Consider the following 26,645-nt stretch of genomic DNA (forward strand, 5'->3'; position numbering starts at 1 on the left):
CGGCTGAGCTTGGCACGTCCGTCCCCTTCTCGCTCGCTTCTGGGAGGGCAATAATAATAATTCTTGTGCCGCTGCAATGCCTTCGTTGAAGCGGTACCCAGCACAGTACGGTGGTTTCTGGAGCAGACCTTTAGACTCGGGCTGGTTTCAGCTTGCGATCTGCGGGATCCCCGGAGACCTGTGGATCGCTGCTGAGAGCGGTGAAAGGCGAAGCGGAAAAGCTTAAAGTCTCTGTTCGGGGACTTGCAACACCTCTGCAGCGTTTTTAGATACTGAGAAAGGTTGAAAACGATTGACCCAACGGAGCCAGTTGTCCCAGAGCTATTAAAATGAAGGTGTTTGGGGACACCGAGGGGATCCGGAGATCCTGGCTGGTGTCTGTCCTCCTCCCAGCGAGAATGCCCAGCCCTGCTCTGGGCAAAACCTGGCTTTGAGAAAGGTGTCACCGAGAAGGGCCCCCCCCCCCCCAACAGGTCCCGAGTTTTATTGCACCCGCCGGAGCGTCACGTCGGTGAAGCGGCTGTAGGCGACGGCGCTGGAGGGGTTTGGTGGATGTTCGTAGCCGGGGTCCATCTCTGCAGGCGCCAGACGTCACATGGCTCCCGCCTCGCGCTGGAAGCTGTCCCTGTCTCTAGCGTGACGCATCGGAGCCGAGATGCTGTTTCTCCTTAGCGTCGGGGGGGGGGAAGGAAAGGGTCCGTCCTCCGGAGGATTTGGTGCGGCGGCTGCTGCATCGTTAACACGCTCGGCCGGCGGCGGCTCTCGGCCTTGCGTTTGCTTTATATCGTCGAGCTGGGTAGAAGATCTGGATGCCTGGGATAATTGTTGATGACGGCTAACGAGGAGCTGTCGGGCAGGCGATCGCCGTGTCCTTTATCCGCGCGGCAGTGGGGGGGACGCGCAGCCTGCACCGGCCGCCGCTGACCCCCTGCAGCTTGCGCCTGCGCTGGCGTTTATTAGTGCTTTGCCAACACCTGCTCACCCCAGCCTGTATTGCTTGGGGTCATGGACAAACACAGAACGTGTCCTTAAGTTTAAGAATTTAAAGACTGAAGCACTCACTCTCATATATATATAGATAGATAGATAGATAGATAGATTATCATTATTATATATTTTTAATTAGCCTTTGCAGTGATGCTTCCCCAGTGCCAGCCTTGCTGGCAGCCTGCCATGCTTTAGTAGCCCAGGGACGTGTTTTTAAGCGCGTGGCTGGTTGAGCCACCCCGGGCGGCGGGCTGGCGGGGCGCGAGCGCGGGAGCTGGCGGAGGTCCCCTTGGGGGTCCCCGGAGCGCGGCTGGTGCGCGGCGGTGGCTTCCCGGGGAGCTGGGCACGGCAGCATCTGGGTGGCAGGCTGGAAAGCTTCTCTTGCTCCAGTGACAAAAGGTAAAACTGGCCCTGGGGACGTTGGGGCTGATGTTACCGTTGCCCCGAGAGGTTTCCTTCCTCGCGTGCCCAGAGGGAGAGTCAACCAGCGAGGAGCTCGATCCCCTCTTGCATACGTGGGGACGAAGCCGTTGCTTGGAAGGGGCCGTGACTTACATTGCTTGGGGAGGCCACGCTCCCGCTGTAGAGGTGAATAACGGAGCGAGTGGCGCTTCTCTTGGAAGCGTTTGTGCTGAAAAATGAGCAAAGGCAGGTGTCTGTGGTTCCCAGAACGTGTTGCTGTTGCTTTATGAAGTTTTGCCTTTTAATGCAGGGGGGAGACAATGCTAAGAGGCAAGAAGATACTGCTAGCAAACGTCCCCCCGTCTGCATTTGGCTTTGCTCGTTTATAACTGTTTAGATCTGCGCTGACCACCCAGCACAAAGGTATTTAAGAGGGCTTGCTGCGAAAGAGGAAAAACTCTGCCCTGTTCGCTTTTCCTGTGTCGATGACGGTGGTCGAGCATGCTTCGGCAAGGAACAGCTTTGCCGCTTTACCCTGGGCAGTGAATCCTTCGTGAACCCTGAGCGACGGTTACGGCAGGGTCGCCTGAGCTTCCCCGCTCCTGGCAGTCGTCCTCCCGTCCCGTTTCGCTCGCACGCTGCTTTGAGCAAGACCCGCTCCCTGCCAGACCTGCCTTTTCTCCCTTTTCTCGGTGGTGGTGTTGGATGGCTCACCTCTGCCGTGACGGAAAACAAAAGCACCATTGATGCCTTTATCGCTCGGGAGGAGAAGGGCTCGAGCAGGACTGCATATTTCGTGCCTGCACCGAACGATGCGTTGGGTGGCTGGGGCTGGGTTGCTGGGGAAGGAGTTGCTCTCGGATGGCTGCGTTTCCCTGCGGCGGCCCAGCGCCGCGGAGGACTCTGCGGTGGCAGACGTGCTGCTGGGCTGCACCTTCCCCCCCCCCCCCCCCCCTCGCGCGCGGCAGCTTCGCGAGCGCCGGCGTCCTTCGGGAAGGCTCCCCAGGGGTGGTTGCCTTGCAGCCTAGATTAGCTAGGTTTGCAAAGCAAACGTAACTCGAGTCAGCAGCGCGGGACCCCAGGGCACGTCTGCTAACGTCACGCGCCTGGGTATGCCGAGACAACGGGCCTGGGCAGGCTCTCGGTGCGTTTTTCCCTGCAGACGTGGTGCAGCGCAGCTGGGGAATCTGCGTTCAGCACAGGCCAAGGGAGGGCTAGCGTCAAGCTTTGCGAGAGCGGCGGTCAGAGCGCTGAGCTCACTTTGCGTCCGGCTTTGCAGCCGCCGTTGGTGGTGGGGTGGTTCGTTCCCGTTGCTTCACCTTTTGGGCTTGAGAACGGCTGTCCCCGGCTGTGCTCTGATGGGGCCTGGCATGACCATCGGGCCTTGGCGGTGTTTGCAGTCCTTCGGTTTTGCTCTCCCCCAGATCTACAGCAGCAATGACTGCGAGCAGGAGTCATGAGAAGCACGGCCGGTCTCAGCGGTCTGTCCGTGAGGAGAGGATGCTGATGGCTGTCGTCTTCCTTCCTTTCTCTCTTCCCCAGAAATTGGCAGCCGAATGCCAGAGCGCCGGTTATCCTGGGACCCTCATCCCGTACAAGTGCGACCTCTCCAACGAAGAGGAGATCCTGTCGATGTTCTCCGCCATCAAGACCCTTCATCAGGGGGTTGACGTGTGCATCAACAACGCGGGGCTGGCTCGCCCGGAGCCCCTGCTCTCGGGGAAGACGGAGGGCTGGCGGACGATGATAGACGTGAGTAGCGCTGCTGGGACGGTGGGAACTGCGCTTGCGAAGGTCTCCGCGACGGCCGGGCTTTTTGCCGCCGGGTTCCCAGAATTACAGCTACCTGTGGGAATTGGTTCAAGGCGCTTGGGAAATGTTTTCCGCAATTTTCCTGCTTTGTTTTTTCATCAGTCTGAGTGGTGGAAATGCTCAGATCGGGGAGAGCCTTCCCATCGGCTTCCTGCTTGTCTGTACAGTAAAACGCGTAGGTTGCTGCGTTGCGGGGGTCTGCAGCATTTGGCTGCTTGATTTCTGTGCTTAGCCGGACTGCAGTTAAAGTGAGTCTGAGGGCTGAAACGTAAGGAACTCTTTGTCGGCAGAGAGGTTTTGCGCGTCCTGTGAGCTGCCGCTGCCGCGTAGCTGTGTGGGCTGGAGGAGCTCCGGACTCGTGGACCTGATGGAGAGCTGCTGCCGCACCTTGCCTGCTGCCCGGGGAGGGCTTCGGGCTGCCGGCGAGGCGTCGCGGTGTCCGCGGGAAGGCCAGCGTGGGTGCGCCAGAGCCCGTCTTTCTGCCGGCCCCGACGCTGCTGTGCTCGTCTGTTTTAATTTCACGTGAGCGGAGCTGAGGGCCTGCTTCCACCTGGCTCTGCGAGGCCCAGGTTTGTTGCCCCTCGGATGCGGGCTGAGAGTTTATCAGCTCTCCCCCGTCTTTCCCTTGGGAACTGAGCCGCCATCGCGCGCGCTGCTGAGCCACATGCCCTAGGGGACGAAAGCGTGTATTACTTTCGGTAGTGTTTTTCATTTCATTCAATGGCTTTCTAAAAGGTAAGGAGCCTCATTTTTTCTTAAATAAAATAGGAAATTAAATGCCAAGCACTGGCTTTTGTAGCTAATCCTGTTAAGTAGTTATAGCAGTGGGTTGTAAGATGGGCAGATTCTTTTTCGCTTAAGAAGCTGTAATGCTTTTTGTTTTTATAGCTTCATTTTCTGCCCGTAATCTGGTTAGAGCTGCACGTGGATGAGCGAATTTCACGTGCCGCACCAGGAGTGCGTGAACGGATCGCGCTGCTCGCCAGCGGCATTCCCACCCGTGGGGTCAGCCTGGATCTGGCGGCCCGCGGGGGTCTATCCGGCAGCCGTTTCGGAGGCCGGGTAAAGCGAAACGGGGAGGCGCAAGCGCGCTGAGGCCAGAGACTGCCGCTGCCAAGGGGAGAGCCGCCTCATCCGGGCTAATTAAGTACTTTTTAGCATTTCGGTGGCTCTGCTCGCTGTTGTGGCTGCAGCCAGGTCAAGCTCTGCTCGGCTCCGTCTGCCCACCCGCGCTTTTGCGGGTTGCCCGGCTTGGGTCACCGCACAGACGCGTCTCTCCCATCCCGGTTGCCACGGGGGCTTTAGGGAAAATCGAGCGGAGCGTTGCCGGCACAGAGCCGGCGTAAAGCAGAACGCTTCCCAGCGTCGTCGTCTCGCTGCGAGTCCGGCCCTGCGCGTCGCCTTGTCGTCTCCTTGTCGTTGCTGCGACCTCCCCGCGCGGAGATCCTGCTCTCCGAGCGCCCGGTGGCCGCTGAGCGGGAGCAGGGAAGGCTTCTTCCAAGGGCCTGTTGGAGGAAGGCGTTAGTGAGCAGCACCGTTTGCTCCGAGATGCAGCTGGGGTGTTTCCGTGTACTTAGGCGCTGCAAGACAGGGAAAATTTCTAAACAGCCATTGATCTATTGATTTAGAAGGCATTTAGGGCCTGAAATTAAAGGTGTTTTTTTCTTTCTGGTAAATTGATTTTTGTTTCCATGCATATTTTATGAGGTTTGAGGCTGTCTGTCGTCCTCCAGACTCCCCTCTCAGTATACCCGTTCCGTTCTTGCTGTACATCTACCAATCAAAGCAGTGTTATTATTTACTCATTAAAACACTTATTCCTCCTTTTTTTTATTATTTTTAATAAATATTTCAGATCCTTATCATCTGGTGTTTTTATTCCCAAGGGGGAATCTGTAGGTGTTTATTCTCGCTGGGCTGCTGCAGTCTCAGGTCCAGACTCGCATCTCTGTTGCTTTCTGACAGTGCTGAGCCCAGGGCCGCCAGCCAGCAAATCCCCGGCGTCTGCAGCCTGCGTGCAAGGCTGTGCTCGGCGTGTGGCTGGAGCAAAGTTCTCCAGCCATCCCCAGCTCGCACGGGAGTAGCCGGGGCCGGCGCTGGGTACACGCTGCCTTTGGGCTCCGCGATCTGAACAGCTCCTTCGCGTTTTACCTACTGACCTTTACAGCCAGGAATTTGAGCTGAACTCTCCGTTTGCACCGTTCCAGGTGCAAAGGGCTGCAGCACACATCCTCTCCCCGTTGTAGAGGGTAGCTGGGTTTGGTTCTTCTCGGCGTTATTCATTGGCCAGTGAGGCTTTTTGCACAGATGGTGTCTAAAAGCAAGAAGAATAGACGTGTTTTCTGTAACCTGAATTTTTATGCATACTTGGAATTTAGGATACTCATTGTGATGCCTTAGAAAAGCCTGATTCCGGGAAGTGAAATGCCTGGTACTTCCATGGAAAGGTTCCTTTGTTTTCCCAACCTGGCAAATAAAACTTACAAATTACTCAAAAATGTGACTTTTTCCTGTTGCACACGTACGCAGTCACAGACCTGCTGTGTTGTGCAACACGCTGTGCAAATGCAGAATGCAGATGTGTTGGCCATCCTTGCTAAGGGACCTTTGAACCTTTTGTTCTCAAAATAGAAACGAGTGCTGAAAAACATCTTGCATGGAGATTTGCAAGAATGACCTTTAGGTTGTTTCTAGCAGTGATGTCGCCCTAAGACTTGCTCATTTTCCAGGCAGGTTTTTAGGCTCCTAAGCGGCCTGAGTCGCGTTTTGAAACGGGATCGGGGTTCCAAAATCCTGCAGGCGCTATCAGGGAAAAGACTGTGAGTCGATCCCGGGTCTGCCGCCTTCCAGATGGTGGTTTTGTTGTGCCAGGCTGGCTTCTCGTACCAGCTCCGGGCTTGCTCACATGGCTCTTGATTAGTATCTTGCTCTGCCAGAAGTTGTCAAAACGTTGTCGCTCTACCCACGCACGCACGCACGCACGCACGCACGGAGGGAGGCATTGCTCAGCGTGAATCACAGCCTTGGAGCTGGGCCTCGGTTGCGGCTTTGGGCTGATGTTACCCTCTAGTGGCCTGCGGAGACGGCGTGGAGCCTGGGAGCGACTCTGCCCCAAAGACGCGGTTTCTCCTGGCTTCGGCTCTTCTTGAGGCAGGGAGCGAAGCAGGGGTGTTGCTGGCCGTGACGGCTCTTCGCGCTAACAGCGGCCAAGATCTGTATCTGCAAGGACCGGTTCCTCGCTTGGCTGTTATATCGGACTGGAGCAGGTTACTCCCGCTTTCCTTGACCTTGCTGCTGCGAAATCCCGAAGATTTGAAACGCCTCGCCTGGTCCGGGCTTTGCTGCAGCGCCGAGGTGGTTGCAACGTGCAGTTTCTGCTGCAATGCCTGCTGTCTTCCTGCCCTGCACAGCCGGGGTAGATCTTCAGCCTGGTGCTGGGGGGAATTTATATCCGTGGCCTTGGGCGCGATGGCTACGATGGCCGGCAGTGACTGCGCCAACCCGAGTGCGCTTGGACGGAGATGATGACTACACTCACTGTGTTGCCTGGGCACTCCGTGTTAACGTAAGATCAGATAAGCACGCTACTTATCTCTTGCTGAGACAAAACCCCATAGGCATGGCCTCCGGTGAAGAACAAGACCTAATGACTGAGACAAAAGCAGGGACTGGAACATCCCTCAGCTGACCCCACTCGTCCTTTGAGTGTGCTGCTCAGTGAGTGCATCTCTACAAGGCGGAAGGGGGTGGATTTTAATTTCTGCTCTCCAAACTAGTGTTCTTCCCCTGCGGCTGTGTGTCCTTTCGTTCTAGCAAGTTCTAGTTCGTCTGCCTCGTTCCTGTTTATAAGTTTCGCAGAGATGATCGCCAGCCCTCTCGTGTATCCTTACGTTTGCTGTCCGCATGGCCTTGTTCCCAGTGCTCCTCCCATATCTAGTTGCAACTGATTTCTGATTCATCAGAAATTTAGTTCTTGCCGGTTGTTTAGTCCACAGCAGTGTTTCTAGGCTCGTCTGGCCCGCTGATATCGTTAACAAAGTGACTTACCATTAGCTGTGACCTGCCAGCGTGACCTGCCTTGAAGTCGTCGTATCCTTTCTAGAGGGCTTTAGCAAATATTTTCTACCTTTCAGCCACTTTTTTAAAACTGAAACATTATCAGCCTGAGCAATTAACACTGCTGCTGAGATGGCTTGCAGATTACCAGGCTCATCAATCTCGCACGTACCTGTTGGTGCTGTGTACTGTCGTGTGCCAGCCAGGGGAATTTCCATACCTCGGTCTTCCTGGAGACTTTGACTCTTGTTTTATGGCCAGAAAACAGTCGGGGCATTTGCTCGTTAAAGCTGGCACGTTGCAGAGGTGATACGACTGAGCTTAACTGAACCACAGTGCTAGTCCAAAGAGTAAGAGCGTGGAGAGCTCTGGGTCCTGTGCTGAAGGACCAGATGTGTTGTCTTGTCCTTCCTTCCTTGGCTGATCCAGCCAGGGCTGAGCAAAACGTCAGCAGTCAGGGTGCCAGATTTGTGCCTTTTGTGTCTTCTGGGATTGCTTGCACTGGCCCTCTCCATGACGTGGTGTGAATTTGGCTTCGCTTGTCCATGGGAAGCTCTTTGCCAGCCATGTGGTTTGCAGCACCTCTGAGTGCCTGGCTCTCTGACAAGCAGTATCTGGGGGTTTCCTCATTAACCGTCTGACCTAATTACCTGCTGTTAGCGTCCCATCAGCTGCCCAAACCCCACTGTGCTCCGTGCTGTACAAAACAACAACTTTGTCTCCTGGGCAGAGTGCTGACCATGGTGGGGTAGATTTGTTCTCCCTTAACTTGGACTTGGCCCTCAGGCTTACCTGTAAAACAATTAAATCCATGTATTTCAGGCAGAGGCCATGGCCTGTCTCACAGAATTGGACCTCTGTGCCTCCCCTGCCCAAACCCCTCGTTATTGCAGCCCCGAGCTTGGTCACCGCGTAATGCAGTGCGTGTACGTGCATTTCCCTCTGTTGGCATTCACGGGAATTGCCGTGCGTCGGGTCCTGCGCTGCTGAGAACGGTTTTGCTCGGCAAGAGGCCTGGGGCTCTGTCCTGCTGCGTCCTGCCTCGCCTCGGTTTGCGTGGCATCCTCCCGCCCTGGTCAAACCATCGCTGCTGCGCGACGTTTGCGCTGGGGTCTGTAACCCGCATCCGCACCTCCGGGGGCACGGAGGGCAAATCAGAAGGTGCTGGGCAGAGCGCTGCTGGTCTTAGCCTCCTCTCTTCTCTTCCCTCAGGTCAACGTGATGGCTGTAAGCATCTGCACCCGAGAGGCCTATCAGTCCATGAAAGAGAGAAACATTGACGATGGGCATATTATTAACATTAACAGGTATGTGGGAGTGGTGCATGGAATAGCCACGTGGGCTCCCCCTCCGCCCCGAGAGGATTTCTGATGGGAGTTTTGACCTTTCAGAGTGGCTTGTGTGTCCAGAGAGGGGGTTTTCAAGGTTTGTGATGGTTCAGATTTTCAAAACTCTTTCTTTTCCTCTGCTGGTGCAAACACGACGAAGACCCAACCCAGGAGAAAAGCATAATGAAAAACATTTGCAATGGTTGAAGCTTGACATTTCTTGGCCAGCTCCAGAAAGCAGCTGCCTTGAGAGGAGCTGCTGCTGCTGCTGCTGCACCTCCCTGTTGCCGGTTCCCCGGCAGCTACGTGTGCTCTCCCTGGAGCTCAGCCCCGTCAGGACATCCCGTAACCCACGGAGGGGTGTGCGAGAGGGGAGTTCCTCATGCAGCCATTCGTCCTGGCATCCCTTTCTCTCTTTGTGTTCGTTATGGTGGCAATAATTAAACATTCTGAATATTTTGGTGGTTCTTCCCTAGGACTTCGCTTGCCTCCCTCCTCTCAGCACTTTCCTTTCTGCTCTCTCTCCTCAGCATGAACGGCCACAGCGTCGTGCCGCAGTCGGTGGTGCATTTTTACAGTGCCACCAAGTACGCAGTTACAGCGCTCACGGAGGGGCTGAGGCAAGAACTCAGAGAAGCGAAGACTCATATACGAGCTACAGTGAGTACTGCGGGATTTCCCTTCTCTGCTGCTTTCGCGGATGGTGGGAAGCTTTACTGGGCAGAGGTTTTCCTTTGGAAAATGGTCAAGGCGGCAGCAATCGGCTGTGTCAGAGAATAAACGTTTTGGGGTGCACAAAGTGGGAGTCCTGTTCCGGGGAGCGAGGGGGACTCTTGGCAGCAGAGGAAGCAGTCGGCTGGGGCAGTTTGCTCTCATGCAGACCTTGCATCTCAGAAGTGACTCGTCCAGCATTTAATCGGTATTGTGAGCTTTTCTGTCATTTTCTCCACCTATCCATCCCTTTGTGGCATGAAGAGGAAAGTACAGCCATCCGTGGTTGTCCAGAGATACCCTCACAGCAATCACTAAGGCAGTATCTGCTCTCTTAAACTATTCCCCTAGGAGAAAGGGTGAGGGGAGAGGAACAACAGTAAAAGGGGTGGTCTGCTGGCTTTTGCAGTGCTAAGAATTTTTCTCTTCTTTTTTTTAATTGTTTTCCGGAAGGGGAATTACAAATCCTATTAGGATGTGCTCTGCTCTTTTCCAGTGCATATCTCCAGGACTGGTGGAAACAGGATTTGCTTTTAAACTTCATGATAATGACCCAGAGAGAGCTGCTGCCACCTATGAGAGCATTCGGGTAGGACGTGGAGGAATGGAAGCGGAGGGAAATGGCTCTGATCATAGTCAAACGATCTCTCTCCTGGTTAATCGTGCAAGGAGCCAGTTCTGCAGAGTGCTGAGTGCTTTCTAGAATATAGTCAGCATCCTCGGAAAGTCTCAGCACTTCAGCAGACCTGGACCCATAGGCTCAAACCTCAGATTTTGCGCTGATATTTACACATTGTGTAGATCTGTAATCAGAAGCAGTTTCCCACTCCCTATATCTTTCCTTATATCTAGATCTTCCTGTAAATAAATCAGTCAGCTTTGACACTTTGCAGGCTGTGGCTTCTTCTTTACTGAAGGGAGGACATACCAGGCAGGCATATCTACACAAGGGTGGTCGAGAGGAACTCTGAGAGCATGTTGCCTTGCAGGTGGCTAGTGTGGGACTTCCCGTGCTTCCCTGCTACCATCTGATAAGGATGGCAATGCTTGACCTGATGGAATGACTGTGCTGGTAGTTTCCCAGCACGCCTAGCCAGGCTGGGAGCCAGAACAGCTCTGTTGCTGTTCCCATCCTCACGGTGCCCCCTGTTCTCTGCCAAACGGCTGCTCCCCTGCACATCCTCTTAGCCTGATCCTGAAAGACACCTGGAAAGTCTCTTCTGAATTATTTGATTTAATTGTGGTCTTCTACGCTGAGAAATAACCGAAAGCATTTCCTAGCCATATCCTGGAGGGGTGATTTCTGACTTCCAGAAAGCCCCAACGCTCTTTCACAGAGAGGGTGCTGGATTTAGCGAATGGCAGGAGGAGACATGAGTTTTGTTCTCTGCTCTTCCCTTGCTGCTTTCCACTGTGCCTCTGTCTTCCTTCTTTTGTCCGGTCTAATGTATACTGCAGGCTCTTGAAGAGGGGTACCATCTCCATCTCTGTTTCTGCTGCCCAGCACCGGGGGATCTTAGTTTCAGCAGGCACCTCAAAGCGTTTTGTAATAATATTAACAGCCAATGCAGAAATATCATCACCAGACACCACCTTTGTTAAATTTTTAATGGGTTATTTTTTTCCTGCTCACTTGCATCTGTTCTTGAAATGCCCCAGTGAGACTGTCGAAACTTGTTATTGATGGTTAGGAAAGGAGTGATCTTGTGGTTAATATTTCCCGAGGTGGCCTTTGACTGAGACAATCTCTGTCCTATCTTTCCAGTGTCTCAAAGCTGAAGATATGGCTAATGCTGTCATATACGTCCTCAGTGCCCCACCTCATGTACAGGTAAGCTGCGGTTGGCGTGGTGGACTCTGTGGGTAGCTGAAGGAGGAACGGGTAGCTGCTGCTCTGATGTTTGCTAATCAGCGTTGCAGCCGCCGTATCAGCTGTGTGCTTAGCAGGGCCAGGGCTGGGGATCAGCAGTGGTCACGTCTGCTTAAACTTCCCTTAACGGCAGCTTTGGGACAGGGTTGCTCGGGCTGCTCGCGGTCTGCGTATCCAGCAAAGGCTGCTCTGACCGCAGAGGAGGACTGTGCGCAGTGGGGGGAACGGGAGGGACGTGGGCACGTTTTGCCCTTTTGGATGGTGCTGTCTGAAACTTGTTGACTTTCTTGCAGCTGGGTCAGGTTCTGCCACTTGCCACATAAAGTGTTGGGCCCGATCCTGCCAAGCGCTGTGCACCTCCCCTGGGACAGTGCGAGCTGCTCGCGCTCCCAGAGGGACTTCCCTCCTGTGACACAGCAAATAAGTGACCGACTTTGCTGAGCTGGAACCAGGAGGAGGCAGCAACAGTCTCAAAGTTTAGGATAAGGGCTGGGGCCTCACATGAAAGTCCCTGTTGCAAAAGCAGACTTTGGCCATGAAAAATTTAGCAACTCCTTCACGTGAGCTCTGCTCCTTCGGAGCAGGACAAAGCTGTCTTGACATTTGATCAGTCCATTGCCTCTGGTGTCCTGGCCTTCTTGCCTTGAAAGAAGGATGATGAAAAATCCTGCAATGGGCCAATATGGAGAAATATGCTCACAGGCAATGCTTCTGCTTGACCCTCTATGAACAGGAGCAAACTTAAGCCTTGAACCATGTGAACTTATTACCAATGTCATCTTGCACTCTGTTCTTTCTCCGCGCATACTCGTGCTTTTATCCCTTCTGCTAAAGGCAAAACAGTCCCATTTACCTGCTTTTCTGTCTAATGGCTCAGTTTAAGGGGCTCATTTCTAGTCACAGGAGCTCTCTTTGTGTGCAGCTCGCTACCGTAGTGGTGCAGCATGTAAGTACTTGGTGTAGGATTTAAAATGTACTTCAGCGCTCCAGTAAAATCATACATTGGTCTCTTCTAGATTGGAGATATTCAGATGAGGCCCACGGAGCAGATATCATAGCAAACGAAGAGGAACGTGAGCAGCACCGTGTATCCACTCCACTTCGAACCCTCTGACAATTTAGGGTTTTGTCGGCTGGCTAGCAACGTTTTAATTGAGTACCAAGGATCATGTTTGAAGAATTATTATTTCTCTCCCTCTCTCTGAGCTGGTGCTGAGCCAGTTAAAAAAAAATAGTAGTGGGTATCTTTCTCACCCACTCCTTTCTGGAATTGCTTAAGAGTAAAATGTATTTGAAAATAATGCAGGGAACTGGGTTTATGAAAGATTGTTGTCTCCAGGCTGGTTTATTCTTCCTTTTGCTTTCTTTTTGAGGTTTGTTTGATCTTACTTGCTGATGCTGTGGTTGGACGCAGGTGAAGTGGCACAAGCTGTTTGCCAGCTTCAGTGTGCTTATGTTTTGAGGTTTTTAGTGGATGTCATACGTGAATCCATCTAATTTGGGGGTTTCTTGCCATCAGTTCAATGCTTATTTGGTAATTATGCACATGGTATTTTTTACTTCTCTCATACCCCACTGTTCTAAAACAGGTATACACACTCCCCCCACCCACCAAACTCTCCCTTCCCATTCACATGAATAGTGCCTGCCAAGTTTGAGGAAGTATAAATGTGTGCGCTTGCTATTTCTGTTTCTTTCTAGGTAGGTAGGTAGGTAGTTGGAGGAGTGAGTACCTGTATTTCTGCAGGTTAGAGAATGATCATCTAAGTGGCATAGTTGCAGTACGAGTGAGTTGTTCGGTATTTTTAATAAAAATTGTGTGCTGTCTTGTAATCACCTCTATCCTTGGTATCATGTCCCAGCACTCTTGATGTTTTTGTATGTTTGATATTTGCATGCATTGACACTTTTTGGAAATAATGATCAGTCTTAGAAAGATGTACGGTGCTGTTTAAATGCTGGTGCTGGTGACTAAGGAGTTGGAAATATTGAAAGTTTGCTTCTATGAGAGAGAAAAACTCGGAGAGAGACAGAGAGAGAGAGAGAGAGAGTGAAAGAGAGAGTGAGTGAAATGAACCATGCCGAAGCTCTCCAGAATGAACAGATGTTAGTAGGGGCATTTGCCTACAAAGCAGCGGGTGAAAGGTCTGGTTCAGATCTCCTACTAGTCTTGCGCTGTTGCAGCCCCATTGATTTGCTCTGGATTTACTCTAACTTGACGGAGAAGAGAATCAGCCCCATAGCTGATACAGGCAAAGCTGAGAGACCATTTGAGCTGTTGTGTTTGGACTCCTACAGCGTGGCAAATGATGCATCTGCGTGTAGTCCAACTTGATATGGAGCTGTGGAGCTGTTAATGTACACCTTGCCTTAAGATTGCAGACTCGCTCCTGCTGTGCTATGAATTTCCTGTAGCGTTTCTGAAGGTGGACCTGTTGTTTTAGGTGGAGCAGTTATGGTCAATTGATCTGAGTGGAAGACGAGGAGCCAGAGAAACCTGATTTTGATCATTCTGCTTACACTAGCGTAGCTTTATGGGAGTCCATCTGTGGTACACCACCATAAGGGAGAGCAAAATCAGGCCACTATGTCATGAGTTTCAACTCCCTATATAGCCTTGGGCAAGTCACTTTACCTCTCTGCCTCAGTTTCCCCATCTGTAAAATGGGGATAATAATACTTACCTACCTCACAGGGGTGTTGTGAGGACTCACAAGCTGTTTGTAAAGCACTTTGACTATGAAAAGCGCTATGTAAGTGCTGAGTGTTGTTATGAAGTATTATTATTAATTAAATCTTGTGATACATGGAATTCCTTGTGCCAAAGGTGAGCAACTGTAGAAGGATACAAGGAGAAAGCTGGTAAAACATTCCTTGATAATGGTAAAACAAAACCAGTTTGCCCCTCCCTTTTTTTTTCTTTATAAATACATGCTCATGATGTTTTCTGTCTGTTCTTTGTCTCTCAGCCAGTTCCTACCGGCAAGTACACACAGCCTTGTCTCTGGATTTGGCCTTTTAATTCACCATGAGTGAAATTCCTGCCCTGTGGCTAAGTCTGTCACTGCTCTAATGCACTGCCCTCCTCCACCTGGCTGAGGCAGTGGCTTTGTGTGGGTTCTTTGCACAGGGCTGGGTTTCACCCATGTCCCACAAGGAGCGGCCAGCCTAGGTCTGCACGCAGCCAGCCATCCTCGCCCCAGCGGAGAGCGCCTGGAAAAGCTCGTTGGTCTCGATGCCACCGTAGTGCTCAGCTTGGAGGCACTTGGCTGGGGAAGGTCCAAGCACAGCTGTTTTTGCATGTGCTTTTATAGCTCCCCTGTGTTGTTCAGCTAGGCTGGATATGAAAACACCCTGTGTTTTTTGTTTTTTTCCCCCAGGGTTTCTTTTGCACGAGCTTGTCACTGGAATTTAGCAGGCGCACTGTGCTCTGTGTGTGCGCTGTCTTTTTAAAAGAAGGTGCCAGAGAAGGTGGCTGAACTAGGAGTTGAAGGCCAAAAAAATGTTGAGAAATTAGGGAATTCCGAGCAGGAAAAAGAATGAGCAAAGGTGTGGGAAGCACAGGTGAAACACTGGAATTGGTGGCCATAACTGTGTGCAAAGTTAAGCAGATGTTGAAATGCATGGCTGAGGCGGGACCCAATTTTATCTTTCTGCTCTGTAGAAGGAGGCTTTAGAGAGAATTGCTTAAGACGTAAGGCCTTGAAACGAGGCCAATCAGGGTAGTCACTCCCTGCAAATACAACCTGGCTGATGTGCAACCCTGCCAGATTTTTCCCCAACAACATTTGTAACCTTTGCAAGTCTATAAAATAACCTGTTGTCCTTGAAATGATAGCCAATATATTTTTCCATCTCAAATGTGTTTTTTTTTTAGGGAATAATTCCTGCTGCCAGTTAACTCCCTGCCTCTGGCTGCTTTCCCACGCAAAGTGTGGCCCGCGGAGGGGCTTGGCACGCTTGCTTGGCAGCTCTGCCTCTCACGTAAGCTGCCAGCACTTTGAGCCATCTTCCTGGGATGAGACAGGATTGGCAACATACTCTGAGGCATTAAAAAACCCCAAACAGGAGGGCGAACTGTGTAATTTATCAATAGGTTTCTAATTGTTAACTGTTAAATAAAAGAATAAAAAGAGAGGCATGCTGTAGTTCTTTTCTTGCAAATAGTTTTTGTGTTGAAACCTAACACCCTTTTTACCGTTTACAGCTAAACCTTTCTTTTGTGACGAGTTTAAACAGAAATATGCGATTTTGGTTCATTGTGGGGGAAAAAAACCTTAATTGCTTTCTAGAGCAGAACAGCACCCAGTGGTCTCACGGATAACCTGCGTAGGTTGGACTCGCTGTCCACGCTTGAAGGGAGCAGCACCCCACAGGGGTTCACTGACGTCCCCAGGCAGGCCACCGGGCAAGGCTGGGTTCGGCTAAACTGCGCAGGGGCGAGACAGTGTTGCTGCACCGACTTGGGTATTGGACTCCCTCAGTCTCCTGTGCTTGCCTTGAAGCAAGCCGGATTTTTGTTGTTAATTGAAGGCATTTTATGTCCCAGTCGGCTTTCAGCTTGTCCACGTGCAGCTGCACATTCCTGAATGCAGGTTTGCTGCCATTAAAGTACAAGGTTTTGGTGAATGAGTAATGAATAGCTGAATTGGCTGACAAATGTTGTTACTGGATTTGGAGCAGATGTTTTGGATATCTTGTAAACAGGTAGAAAGCATTTGTAGAATTAAAAGCACGCTATTTCCTACTCTTGTGCTTTACTTCTGTCCTATTAGGTAATAAATATCATCAGTTATCTTAAATTTACACCTCCAGGAATCACGTTGTCTGCCAGATCTCAGGTGGTTGATCTCAGCTCTCATTTTGTGGGGGGGGGACCCCAACATTTGAATCCCTGTGGATGTGCAGAAAGAGGTGAGAAAATGACACAAGCACAGTTCAAACTCCGGAAGGCTGCAGAAAAAAATGCAATTTTGTTTTAGATCTCAGAATCTGCAAAACAATTCCACTGTATTTTTGAGGCCTGACCTAACTTGTCAATGCAGTACAAAAAAGGACTGAAACACTTTTGCTTCTCTGTAAAACTCTTTACTTTAGAAGACTGTCCTGTGTGGAAGAATTGCCCTGGCAGTTTATCCCTCACGGCCCACGAAGGGGCAGGTCTGTGTGAGGAAAATGTGCAGGAAGATGCGCAGAATAAACCCCAGGAAGCCCAAAAGCTTCACTCTGGAGGGATCTCACGCCGCTTGCCATAGAAGACCAGATTCCCTGTTTGCCTGCCCCTTCTCTAGCCTTTTATGAAAGCAAAAGATAGATATAAAATGCCATGTAATTAGAAGAGCAGAATTTTGCGCTTCAATGCCCTGGTGTAAAGTTACAGGTTAACAGCGAGTCAGGCCCCCGCGAAAGCACTCCGGGCTCATCGAATGCACGCGGAGCCGGTTTCTATCTGCTATGTTAAGAAAAGCATGTTGCAATTATAGTGTCCGGGGCGTAAACAGGCCAGGTCTTTGCCGCCAGAATGCGTCTTTCCAGCTGCTCAGCTGTGATTCGGACAGTTCCGTTGTCCGTGGGATTTGCAGCCTGCCTGAGCGCACAGCGCCTCATGGAGCGGGGACAGGCAGGAATCGTGACTCTCGGGGCGACAGGAGTTCAAGCGACACTTGCGTTTGAATATTTAGAAGATAGGGGATATATCTACGAATTCCCAAGGTGGAGACTTGCTCTGTGCTGCCCCAGCAAAGAGGGAGGCGGCGGTGGCCGGGGCACCAGCTCGGGGAAGCGGGTGATGGGGATTTGGGGTTTGTTTTCCCCTGTTGGTGCAGGGAGAGCGGCGGCGGTAGCTGCTGTGGGGCCAGGTGCTGCCACTGGGGCCCGGCCGCCCCCGCAGCGAGGAGACCCCCCCTCAACTGCGCTGTGGCTGCGGCCGGCCCTGGGCGTCCTCACATGGGCATCGTCGTCCCCCCCCCCCGGTGCACCCTGCACACGCGTGCGCCCGCGCCGGGGCTGCATTGCGGCCCTCAGCATCGACATGAAAGGCGTCGCGGGTCGGGGTAAGGCCCCCCTGGGCCTGGTGTCACCCCTGGGCCTGGTGTCCCCCCCTCCCCCCAGGCCTAGTGTCACCCCCTGGGCCTGGTGTCACCCCCTGGGCCTGGTGCCCCCCCCCTCCCCCCAGGCCTAGTGTCACCCCCCTGGGCCTGGTGTCACCCCCCCTCCGCCAGGCCTAGTGTCACCCCCTGGGCCTGGTGTCACCCCCTGGGCCTGGTGTCCCCCCCCCTCCCCCCAGGCCTAGTGTCACCCTCCTGGGCCTGGTGTCACCCCCCCTCCCCCAGGCCTAGTGTCACCCCCTGGGCCTGGTGTCACCCCCTGGGCCTGGTGCCCCCCCCCCTCCACCCAGGCCTAGTGTCACCCCCCCGGGCCTGGTGTGCCCCCCTAGGCCTAGTTCCACCCATCCCGGCCTGATTCTCCCCCCCGGTTGGGCCTGGTGTCACCTCTAGGCCTGGTTCCCCCCCCCAAGCTCCCTCCCGGCGGCGGCCGCAGCGGCGCCGTGGCCCCTCCCGGCCGCCAGGGGGCGCCGCAGCGCATGCGCGGGCTCGGGGCGGGCGCGGCGGCTCCTCTCGCTGGCGCGGCCACGTGCCCACCCGGAAGCGGCGCGCGGGCAGAGCGGGAGGCGGCGGCGGTGCCGGTGGCGGGCGGCCGCCATGGCGCGGGCCGCGTGCGGGCTGTGGCGGGCCGCGCGGCTCCCCTCCGCCCCCGGCCCTTCCCCCTGGGCGCCGCGGGGCTTCGCCTCGCGGGAGAAGCCGCCCCCGGGCCTTGCCCCGCCGCAGCGCGGCCCGAGCGGGAGCGGCCGGGAGCCGCGCGGCGGGCGAGAGGGCGGCGCCTCCGCGGCGAGGCCGAGGCCGAGGCGGGAGCTGCCGCCGCCGCTGCCACCGCGGGCGAGAGGCTCCGAGATCCTGTTCGGGGTCGCGCCCTGCACCCTGGCGCTCGCCGGGGCCCGGCGGGCCTTCTTCGGGCTCTTCCTCAAGGAGAGCCGCGGCCCGCCGCTGCCCGCCGCCCGCGAGTTCGCCCTGCAGGCGGCGGCGCGCGGCGTCCCGGTGCACCGCGTGCGCAGGCGGGAGCTGGACGCGCTCTGCGGGGGGCAGGTCCACCAGGGCGTCTGCCTGGAGGTCACCCCTCTCCGCTGCAGGAGCGTGGAGGAGGCCGCGGAGCCCGGCGCGGGGGGCGAGCACGGGCCGAGCCGCCAGGTGATCTGGCTGGTGCTGGAGCGGATCCAGGACCCCATGAACCTGGGGGCTCTGCTGCGCTCCGCGTACTTCCTTGGGGTGGACAGAGTGGTGACGAGCCAGAGGAACAGGTACCGGCTCGGCGGCCTGCTCCCGCTGCGCCAGGCCTTCTCACCCTGCTTTTCCTCCTGGCTCCCGAGGGAGTTTCTAGCCTGCCCTGCATGACAGCTTCTTTGGAGGCCTTTCCAAGGCTGAGCTTGGGAGTTGGGTTTGGCCGCTTACTGCTTTGCCTTGCGCCCTGCAGGGAGGCCGAGGGACGTGGCGTTTCATGCTGGTAGGAAACCAGGCCCTGTGTACATAACAGAGGCTGGAGAAGCAGAGACAGAAGGGTTTATTTTGCTTTTTCTACCTTTTTGTATTGGGGTTGTCCAGCTGCGCACAAAACTGCTGCAACCTGTTTCCTGGGTTAATTTCCCTCCCATTCTCCATAGGAAAGTGGACCCGTATAGTGAGTGAGACCATCTGCAGACTAGTCAGAAATGGGTTACATAGGGAAGAGAAGTAAATAGAGAAATAAAAATTCTCCTTGATTTCCTTTTTTGCCCTCTTATGAACTTTTTCCTTTCTTTTTCCCTGCAGCTGCCCCTTGACTCCAACAGTGAGCAAAGCTAGCTCTGGAGCTATGGAGGTCTTTGATGTCTACAGCACAGATAATCTCCAGAGTTTTTTGAAGGTAGAGCCATCCACGGTTTTGTTTTGTTTTCTTTTCAGTAGTATTTTAGTGCAACCCCATATATGGGAAATCTCAAATATTGCTTGTGTTGAACGGAGAGGAGGTACAGAAAGAGGACTCTCGTATTTCCAGTGCTTCTGTACTTCTGCTCTGCATTCCTGTTTGTTACCGGTTGTCTGTGCTGTAGGACCACCTCTGACGCACATGCGCCCCCAGTCCGGTCCTGCCAGGTTAGATGGGGTCTGTGTTTCAGGCCCTTTTCTGGAGGGTGGAGGGAGTAAGATAATGCTGTGTCTGTCTTCTGCGTTCAGACCACGAGCTCGATAAGACGGGGCCTGTCTCCCTTTCTGTCCGTGGGGACTGGAGCTGGCACCGCTGCCTGTGGTGGCCTTGCGGCGGAGGCAGCGTCCCGGGGCCTGGGCACACGATGGCAGCATTGGGCAGCGTTTGGAGCGGGGGAGAAAAGAGAAGCCAGGGCTGGGTCTGAACCGCTGGGAATCATTTCGCCCTGTAGCTGTGCTCTGAGATGAGGTAGGGCCCCGTGCAGAGTGTTCCTGCAGAGGGGAGAACGCAAATGGAAGCACAGGCTTTAAACTGCAACAAACCCAGGGAATTTGCTTTGTATTGGCAGGACGTGTCCGTCCCCTGTTGTAGCAGCATGTGCCCAACTCCTTGTGGAGGTCCCTTGCACCCTGGCCGGGCTGGGAACCGGCTGAATGCTACCCCTGCGCACCAGCACAGGGCGGAGGGACTGGGCGAGCGTTGGTGCGTGGCCGGAGGGGAGCAGGGAGTTGTGGCTGAGCCTCAGGCTCGCAGGGAAAAACAGGAAAACCTGTGTCTGGCTGTGCAATAGGTCTGTGGCAGCCGGAGTTCTGGATGATGGTGAAATGAAAAGCATATAAAATGTATTGATATTTAATTGAAATAGCTGGAAGAATCACTTTGTTACTGTAAAGCTTGAATTATTAACATTTTGAGCCATTGCAGCAGTTCATTTAATTGGACCCAGATTCGCTGGCCTAACCCTTGGCATTGCCTGGCTGGTGTAAATTTGATGTAATGTAATGTAAAAAGTGCCAGTTTCACAGGAAATGAAGCTGGCAAGAAGCAGCAGCTCTTTTTATTGTTAAAGTGGATATCAAAGACAAATAATTAAGGCTCTTATTACTAGGGTGAGGGAGGGAAAGCTGGTTCTCTTGTTATGTGAGGGGCTGAGAGTGTTGAGTGACCTGCTTTTTGTGCGAGCTGATTTGTTGGCATCCAAGTTTGAAAATGTGCGCTTGTGTTTGTAAATGTGACTGTGGGCTTCTGCTGGCTGAGCCTGCACTTGAAAAATTCCACTGCATTGCTCTGTGGATTAGCCTTATGTTAATGTAACATTACTTTTTTGGTACGCTTTCCTGGTAAAAACCCTCCTAGAGTTGTTATACTAGCGAAAAAAGGCTTTTCAATTGCTGTTTTTTTGCTTGCTGACCTGGAATAGACATCAGAAGTAAAATCACCTTTTATTTATTTATTTATTTTTCCTTCTTAAAGCAAGGTTTGAGTCCTGGTACTGGGCAGATTTGGGGGGTACAAATTCAGGGGATGTTAATAAACAGATATAAAAGCTAGTTAGCCTAACCGAAAATCTAAAAAAAAAAAAATGTGTGTTTACATACATGTCTTTTTTTTTTTTTTAAGCTTGAAAAGTTGGAATTGTTTTTAACATTTGTCTCCCTTTCTGTTTCTTTGCAAGGCTAAAACTGCAGAAGGCTGGGAAGTCTTAGGAACAGTCAGCAGGACTGAGGCTGCAGAAAATGTTCCTGTCATTGATTGCTTGGAGTTTCAGTGGAATAAACCCGTTATTTTAGTAATAGGTATTTCAATTTACAGAGCTTTGGGCTTGGTGGAAGCGTGTGTATGAGTGAATGATCAGGATCGTGGTTTGTCTCCAAAGCTAGTTGCAGGTCTGCTACATACTGCTTGGGTGTCATCACACTTTAGTCTGAAAAAGAAAAGCTCAGTCAGAAGTACTAGAGAGAACTGGCTGCAAATAAAGTGGGGAACCAGAAAAGGTGGGGAGTCTGGGAGCTTTCCAGCAGAAGTTGCAGGAACAAACCAGCTCATATAGATAACTAGGGAGTTTAATAACTGCAAAGGGACTAGATGGCGGTTTTCAGGGGCAGGGCAGGGTCAGTCCAGCCGCAGCGCACTGTTTTGCATCATGTGCTGCACCGCCTTTTGTCACATCCTAGAGCCCTGAACCTGGATTTTTGGTATTGGCGAACCACAAACCCGAGTGGGAGGTCGAGGAGATACACGTTTGCTCTTGCTCTGCTGAGGCTGTGCCATGTCTTTGCTCTGTTTTGATTCGTCTTAAAAGCAGGAATATCTCTCTGTGCTCAGATCTGTAACGAGAAGGCTGAGGTGTTTTTGGGGACGGTATGAGCACACAGCTGGGCTTTGTGGCACAGAGACCACCCCTGAGACCAGCCAGTGGCCGGGTTTTATTCCTGGGAAGACTCGGGAGCTTTGGCTGCTGCCATACCACCAGGAAGGGCAGGTTTAACCTCCTCCCTGCCAGACGTGTGTGCTGTTTGTGCGATGGGTGCCTCTTGCTGTGGTCCTGAACACCTAAGCTCTGCGAATCCTCCAAGGCCTTCTGCTTCTCCTCTGTCTTTATGTAGAGGAAACTTGCAAAGACTGCTATCTTTTGTAGGCAGAGTTTTGGGTTGTGCAGCCTCCTGGAAGGTGAGGAGAAGGGGAGTGATGGCCTTGTGATAGCTAGAGAAAGCAATTCACTCATGAGCACTGCTTGTGGCCTTGTGTGGCTGCGTTGTAGCCCCCCACTCTGTCACTTGGCACATGAGCTGATTCAAGCTTTTATCCTTGGAAGTAGTGTCATTTTGGCAGTGAGCCATAGAGGGGCTGTAATCCTGCTCTGTGCTGCTATTTTCTTGGCTCAGAAGACATTCCTTTAATTAAAATGTTTATTGGACTCCTAGAAATACTGACAAGACAGTGCAGCAAATCTGGCATCTCTACAAGATGCGTGGAGCTATGTTATAAAGGGAATAGGGAGGCTGGTAGCGCTGCTGATGGACCACAAAGAAATGCATCCCAGAAATGATGACAACACCAAGAGAAAGGAAGGGGGTGAAAGTGGCAGTAGTGTCGTTACCTTGAATTATGAGAGATTTCTCCAGGAAAAAGTCCAAATATCCTTTTGTCAAGGGAGATTGGAGGCTGATTGGTAGATGCATGAGGAGAGCTCCCAGACCTTGCAGCAGTAATGATTTCAACTCTCTGCTGAGCACTAACTCTTCACTGAAAGGAAAATTGAACATTATAGTCATCTGATGCTGGGGCTGTTTGAAGAAACATCCTAGATCTGAGTATGTAGCCTACCTGCAGCCACAAACGGAGAGAAGCAGAGATAAATTAGCATGGTAGTGAGCTTCTTAGCACTGCACAGATTGTCTTGTAAGTTAAGCATTTGTAGACTTGAATTCACCTTCCTGGCATTCTCACTGGCTTGGCAAAGAGAATGATTTGGACAGTCCAGCTTAATGTTGTCTGTACGGGAGTCGTTGCCTGAGGTGACAGGCAGGCTGGCTGCCCTTACGGCTGGAAGCTTTGTGTGAAGAGGAACAGATTGGGAGCACTTAGATGTCCTCGCAAGAAGAGTTTCTGGGTAATTCGCTCTTCTTATGCATTCAGGCTTTGGCTGGGGCTTTGAGGCTGTTCATGGAAGTGATAGTTTTATCTAGATGCTCATTTTGCAGATTTTTCCAGTCAAAACTGCTGCTTCTGCCTGGATTTGAACATCCTGTACTGAAAACTGCAGTTGTTACACTGATATTAATTGAAAATGGGACAGGAAACCTCCTGTGCTATTATTTTAGCCAAATTCTAGCTCTGGACTCAGAGGCTTTCATGCAAAGTGTCTGGTAAGGTTTCTTGGAGGAGGTGGAGGAGTCGGAGCCTGGATCTGATCCAATATGGCAAGTCTCTTAGTGAAGGTGGAGGACGGTGCATGTCATTACAAGCCCCTTTGAACTGCCAGGCCAAATCCTGGGTAGTGCTGTAGTAAGAGAAGGGGAGTAAGCATTACTAAATAAGTAAGTGTGACTGCATTTCAGGTGCAGTGTCAGTGAGAGAAAAAACTATGAGACTGAAGTCAAAGAAGTATCAAATGTTTTTGTTCACCAGTATAAACTAGGGTTTTATCCGATTCAGTCAACACTCCCTCCCACGTGTCACTCTGCAGGTCTTTTTGCCCTGAATTTATGGGTCCTAATTATTTTAAGCAGCCAGAGCCATAAAAAGCTTTATAAAAGCTGGAAGCAAAATTGCTGCCTTTATTAGGAATCGTAAGACCCTTATCAGGGAGAGAAGAGGGTTGCTCCAGGAGCTGTTGCACCACTGGTGATAGCTGCTGTCCCAGTTGGAGAATCCCATAGGAGTGTGGTTTTGAGAGGCTCAGGAGACAAATATTGCTGTAAGTTGTAAAACTTCCCTGTATTAAATCAGGAAAAAGTAGGATAAGACTTTTTTTTTTTTCTTGGCGCCTCCCTGGAGAGCCACAGTCTAGCAACGAAGAGGCCGGCCGGTCCGTGGGAGGCCTGGCTTCGACTCTGTGTCACCCCAGACTTCCTGTGTGACCTTGGATAACTCACCCTGGCCTGTTCTGCACTGCTGGTTTAAACTGGTAGGAAAATAATGGTTGGGATGGAATTTTGTTTTTTGAAGGTTCATTTACCCCAGCCAATGGGTGCTTTTGCCCATATAGCTATCTCCGCATGGGAAGGCGCTGCAAAATGCGTTACCCAAAGCATTCTTTTGCTTGCACAAAATGCATCTTTCCAATCAGATGAGGCCAGCAAAGCCTTTTGCTGGGCCTCAGCTTCCAGTCTATGAAATGTTAATAACAGCACTTCCTTTACATTGTGGTGATGGAGGGGTCTGGACAGATAAATGCATAGCTATGGGGGCGTGGGTCCTGCTAGGAAAGTGTTATAAGTAGATATCAGTGAAAGAATTCTGTGGCAACTCAGGCAACCAAAGACCTCATTTGCCTTGTGGAGGTGCAAGTCTGCAGTGGCACAGAAAGTGCCTAAAGCACCCGTGTATGCTGTTACGCTTCGGGTAAGTTTCTAAATTTAGGTGGACTGAGCAAGGCCTCGGGGACAGCATTGGTCACAAAGACAGAAAGCCCTGGTGGGCAGCGTATGCCCCAGCAGTGTCGTACCAGAACCGGTCTGGGATTCGGCAGGGACCGGGATAGGATACGGCTGTCAAAGAGGACCGTTCGGCTCCCCGGATGCTGAGTCTGTTTTGTTAGAGGGTGAGCACATCTTTCAAACGAGCCAGGTATTCTTGCAGCCGTGTAGCTGTGTCTGTAGCTCTAAATAATGAATGTGGAAGAAATCTTTGGGGAGCTGAGCGGCTTGGGAGGTCTGTGGGCTTCTGCATTTTCCCATGTCTGTGCATAGGATTGTTTAAAGCCTCTCCTTTTCCATTTCCCTTTGTGACAGTGTGAGTCAAACAACTACTAATGACCTGGGATAGATTTCAACTCTGTTTCACCAGTGTATCAGCCCAAACATATCAGGGCTGTTGGATGGTTTAACAACTAATCAATTGAAGCCTCTGGTTAGACTGTCTGCATTCACAAGTTGCACCCAGCTGGTGGTACTGTGTGCTGACTGTGCGTCACTATCGATAGGGATGTAGGATCTGCTGGACCAGATCAGGCCTCCGGCCTGTTGTCTGCCTCCTCCCTGTAAAGCAGCCAGTGTCCATGGGCAGCCATACACTGGGATGGGGGGTCCTGGCCCGAGGGATCCTCGCACTCGGGCTGCAAGGCTTTGCACTTTACGCTCTGTGCGTGGGTGTGTTGCACAGGTATTCCTCAGAAACACTTCAGATGGATACCTGGAGAACAGATCCAGGGTAGTTGGAATGGGCTGGGAAGGGAAAGCAGGTAAGGTGCTGGCCTCTTTGGCTGGTCTTGACTCTCATGCTCTGTGGGGGTTAGTGGGGTTCCTTGTGAGCTTGTGCAGGAGCAGGATGTAGTTGTGACTGAGTATTAGCAGGAACCGTGTTGGGGAAGGTGGAAAAGGGATGTAATGGCTGCTGTGAGCTGACCTGAGTGTTGTCTTTGTTCTGCAGGTAGTGAAGGTGATGGACTTTCCCTAGAGACACAGCGCTTGTGCCATCGGATGCTAGTTGTACCCCCTGGAAGAGCACTTTGCCCAGGGATTGAATCGCTGAACGTCTCTGTTGCTACTGGTAAAAACAGTTCAATGTGCAAACATTCCACAGTCCAAATTTCTGTATTTAAAAATCAAACATCCAGGCCCTCAGAATGATTTTCTTGCAGCTGAAAAAGTCCCCCACCTTTCCTACAGGTATTCTCCTGCACTCCATCTGCAGCCAAAAAGTGAAGCCCGGTGATTGATGTTATCCTGGCAGGTGGTGGAAACTGTTCAGCCCAGACCTTTTGACCAGGGAAGCTGCTCAGTGTTACATGACTACGCTCAGCTGGAATAGATATGGAAGTACTCCTTCCAGGGTCTTCTCTGTTGCTGCAAGCTATAGGGAGAGACCCACTGAACTGAGCTCCGTCTTGGCTGACGAACTGCACCGCCCAAGCCCTGGCTCAGCACTGAATTCAGACCATCTGCACGCCGCTAGGTAAAACCTCTCGGAGGAAAGGTTGTAAGGAATTGTGGCAAAGCTAGACTTTGAAAGCAGCCAGCCAAACCCTCCATTTTTTTGCAATAAAATATCCAGTGATGGCTGCAAGCCTTGTGTTTGTCGCACAGGAGACTGTGTACATGGTCAGGCTGCGGACAGGATTTTGGGCTGTAGTTTTGAGATGATGTTTGGCTGGTGCTGCCTCTGAAAGCAGCTGTGCCCCATCCCCCACCTCCTGCTGCCTCTAGCTGCCCTGTGCCTGAGCCCTCTGCCCTTCTAGCAACCGAGGGGGCCGAGCCGGCTGAGGGGCTGATGCGGCTGAAAACTAACCCAGAGCGGGAGGGAAATCCTCCAAGCCAGGTGAGTTCCCTGTGTGATTGCACAGGTGGCTCTGGTTCTTGTGTGAACCAGGTGGGATTTGGGACTCCTCAGTAGTGATTTCTTTGCAGCGAGGCAGTTCCTCTGTTACATGTTGCTGCTCGAGAGTCTGGAAATACACTGTGTTGTATTTGATTGTAAAATAGGTCTGCAGCCCTGCCAAAGGATGGACACAACCCGTCAGAGCAGAGCTGGCATGGGGAAAAATGCAGTCCGCTGAAATAAAGCCCTGTAAAGATTTGTTGTAGACGTGAATCAATCCTTTGTGTCATATATAAACCCAGAGTGCAATTAGTGAAACAAGACATTGCACTTGCTGCAGGTGAGAAGGGGAGTGAGTAGCTTGTTATTCTCATCCCAGAAAGTTTCCTTTCCCAGGTGGGCCTGATTCTGTAGGAGTCTGAGCCACCCCAGCACCATCGTCCCCCTTGATGGCATGGGGGGTTCAGGGAGTGGTGAGG

At 52.2% G+C, this 26,645-nt stretch overlaps 2 protein-coding genes across 3 annotated transcripts in view; both read left to right on the forward strand.

Moving 5' to 3' along the window:
- DHRS11 (dehydrogenase/reductase 11) overlaps window positions 1-13,978 on the forward strand; it is a 28,775-nt gene extending 14,797 nt beyond the window's left edge. The window contains exons 2-7 of one of the 2 annotated variants that reach the window (XM_067309691.1): window positions 2,932-3,141; window positions 8,470-8,564; window positions 9,116-9,245; window positions 9,793-9,885; window positions 11,062-11,127; window positions 12,183-13,978. In XM_067309691.1, coding sequence (XP_067165792.1) covers window positions 2,932-3,141; window positions 8,470-8,564; window positions 9,116-9,245; window positions 9,793-9,885; window positions 11,062-11,127; window positions 12,183-12,224 — 636 coding nt within the window. In that variant the 3' untranslated portion in view covers window positions 12,225-13,978. The remainder of the gene's footprint in view (window positions 1-2,931; window positions 3,142-8,469; window positions 8,565-9,115; window positions 9,246-9,792; window positions 9,886-11,061; window positions 11,128-12,182) is intronic. The other variant, XM_067309692.1, reaches the window with a different exon arrangement.
- A 3,889-nt stretch (window positions 13,979-17,867) lies between these two features.
- MRM1 (mitochondrial rRNA methyltransferase 1) lies at window positions 17,868-26,431 on the forward strand. The gene is made up of 5 exons (XM_013954977.2): window positions 17,868-18,520; window positions 19,029-19,122; window positions 20,861-20,981; window positions 25,279-25,398; window positions 25,518-26,431. The coding sequence occupies exons 1-5, from the start codon at window positions 17,868-17,870 to the stop codon at window positions 25,565-25,567; spliced, it is 1,038 nt and encodes a 345-aa protein (XP_013810431.2). The 3' UTR covers window positions 25,568-26,431.
- The last annotated feature ends 214 nt before the right edge of the window (window positions 26,432-26,645 follow it).

The sequence above is a fragment of the Apteryx mantelli genome, chromosome 22 (assembly GCF_036417845.1).
Source record: "Apteryx mantelli isolate bAptMan1 chromosome 22, bAptMan1.hap1, whole genome shotgun sequence".
NCBI lineage: Eukaryota > Metazoa > Chordata > Aves > Apterygiformes > Apterygidae > Apteryx > Apteryx mantelli.

Coding starts and splice junctions, on each gene's coding strand:
- MRM1 (XM_013954977.2), top strand. CDS start 17,868: ATGGCGCGGGCCGCGTGCGGGCTGTGGCGGGCCGCGCGGCTCCCCTCC. Junction 18,521..19,028: donor GTGACGAGCCAGAGGAACAG/GTACCGGCTCGG, acceptor TTTTCCCTGCAG/CTGCCCCTTGACTCCAACAG. Junction 25,399..25,517: donor GAACGTCTCTGTTGCTACTG/GTAAAAACAGTT, acceptor CCTTTCCTACAG/GTATTCTCCTGCACTCCATC.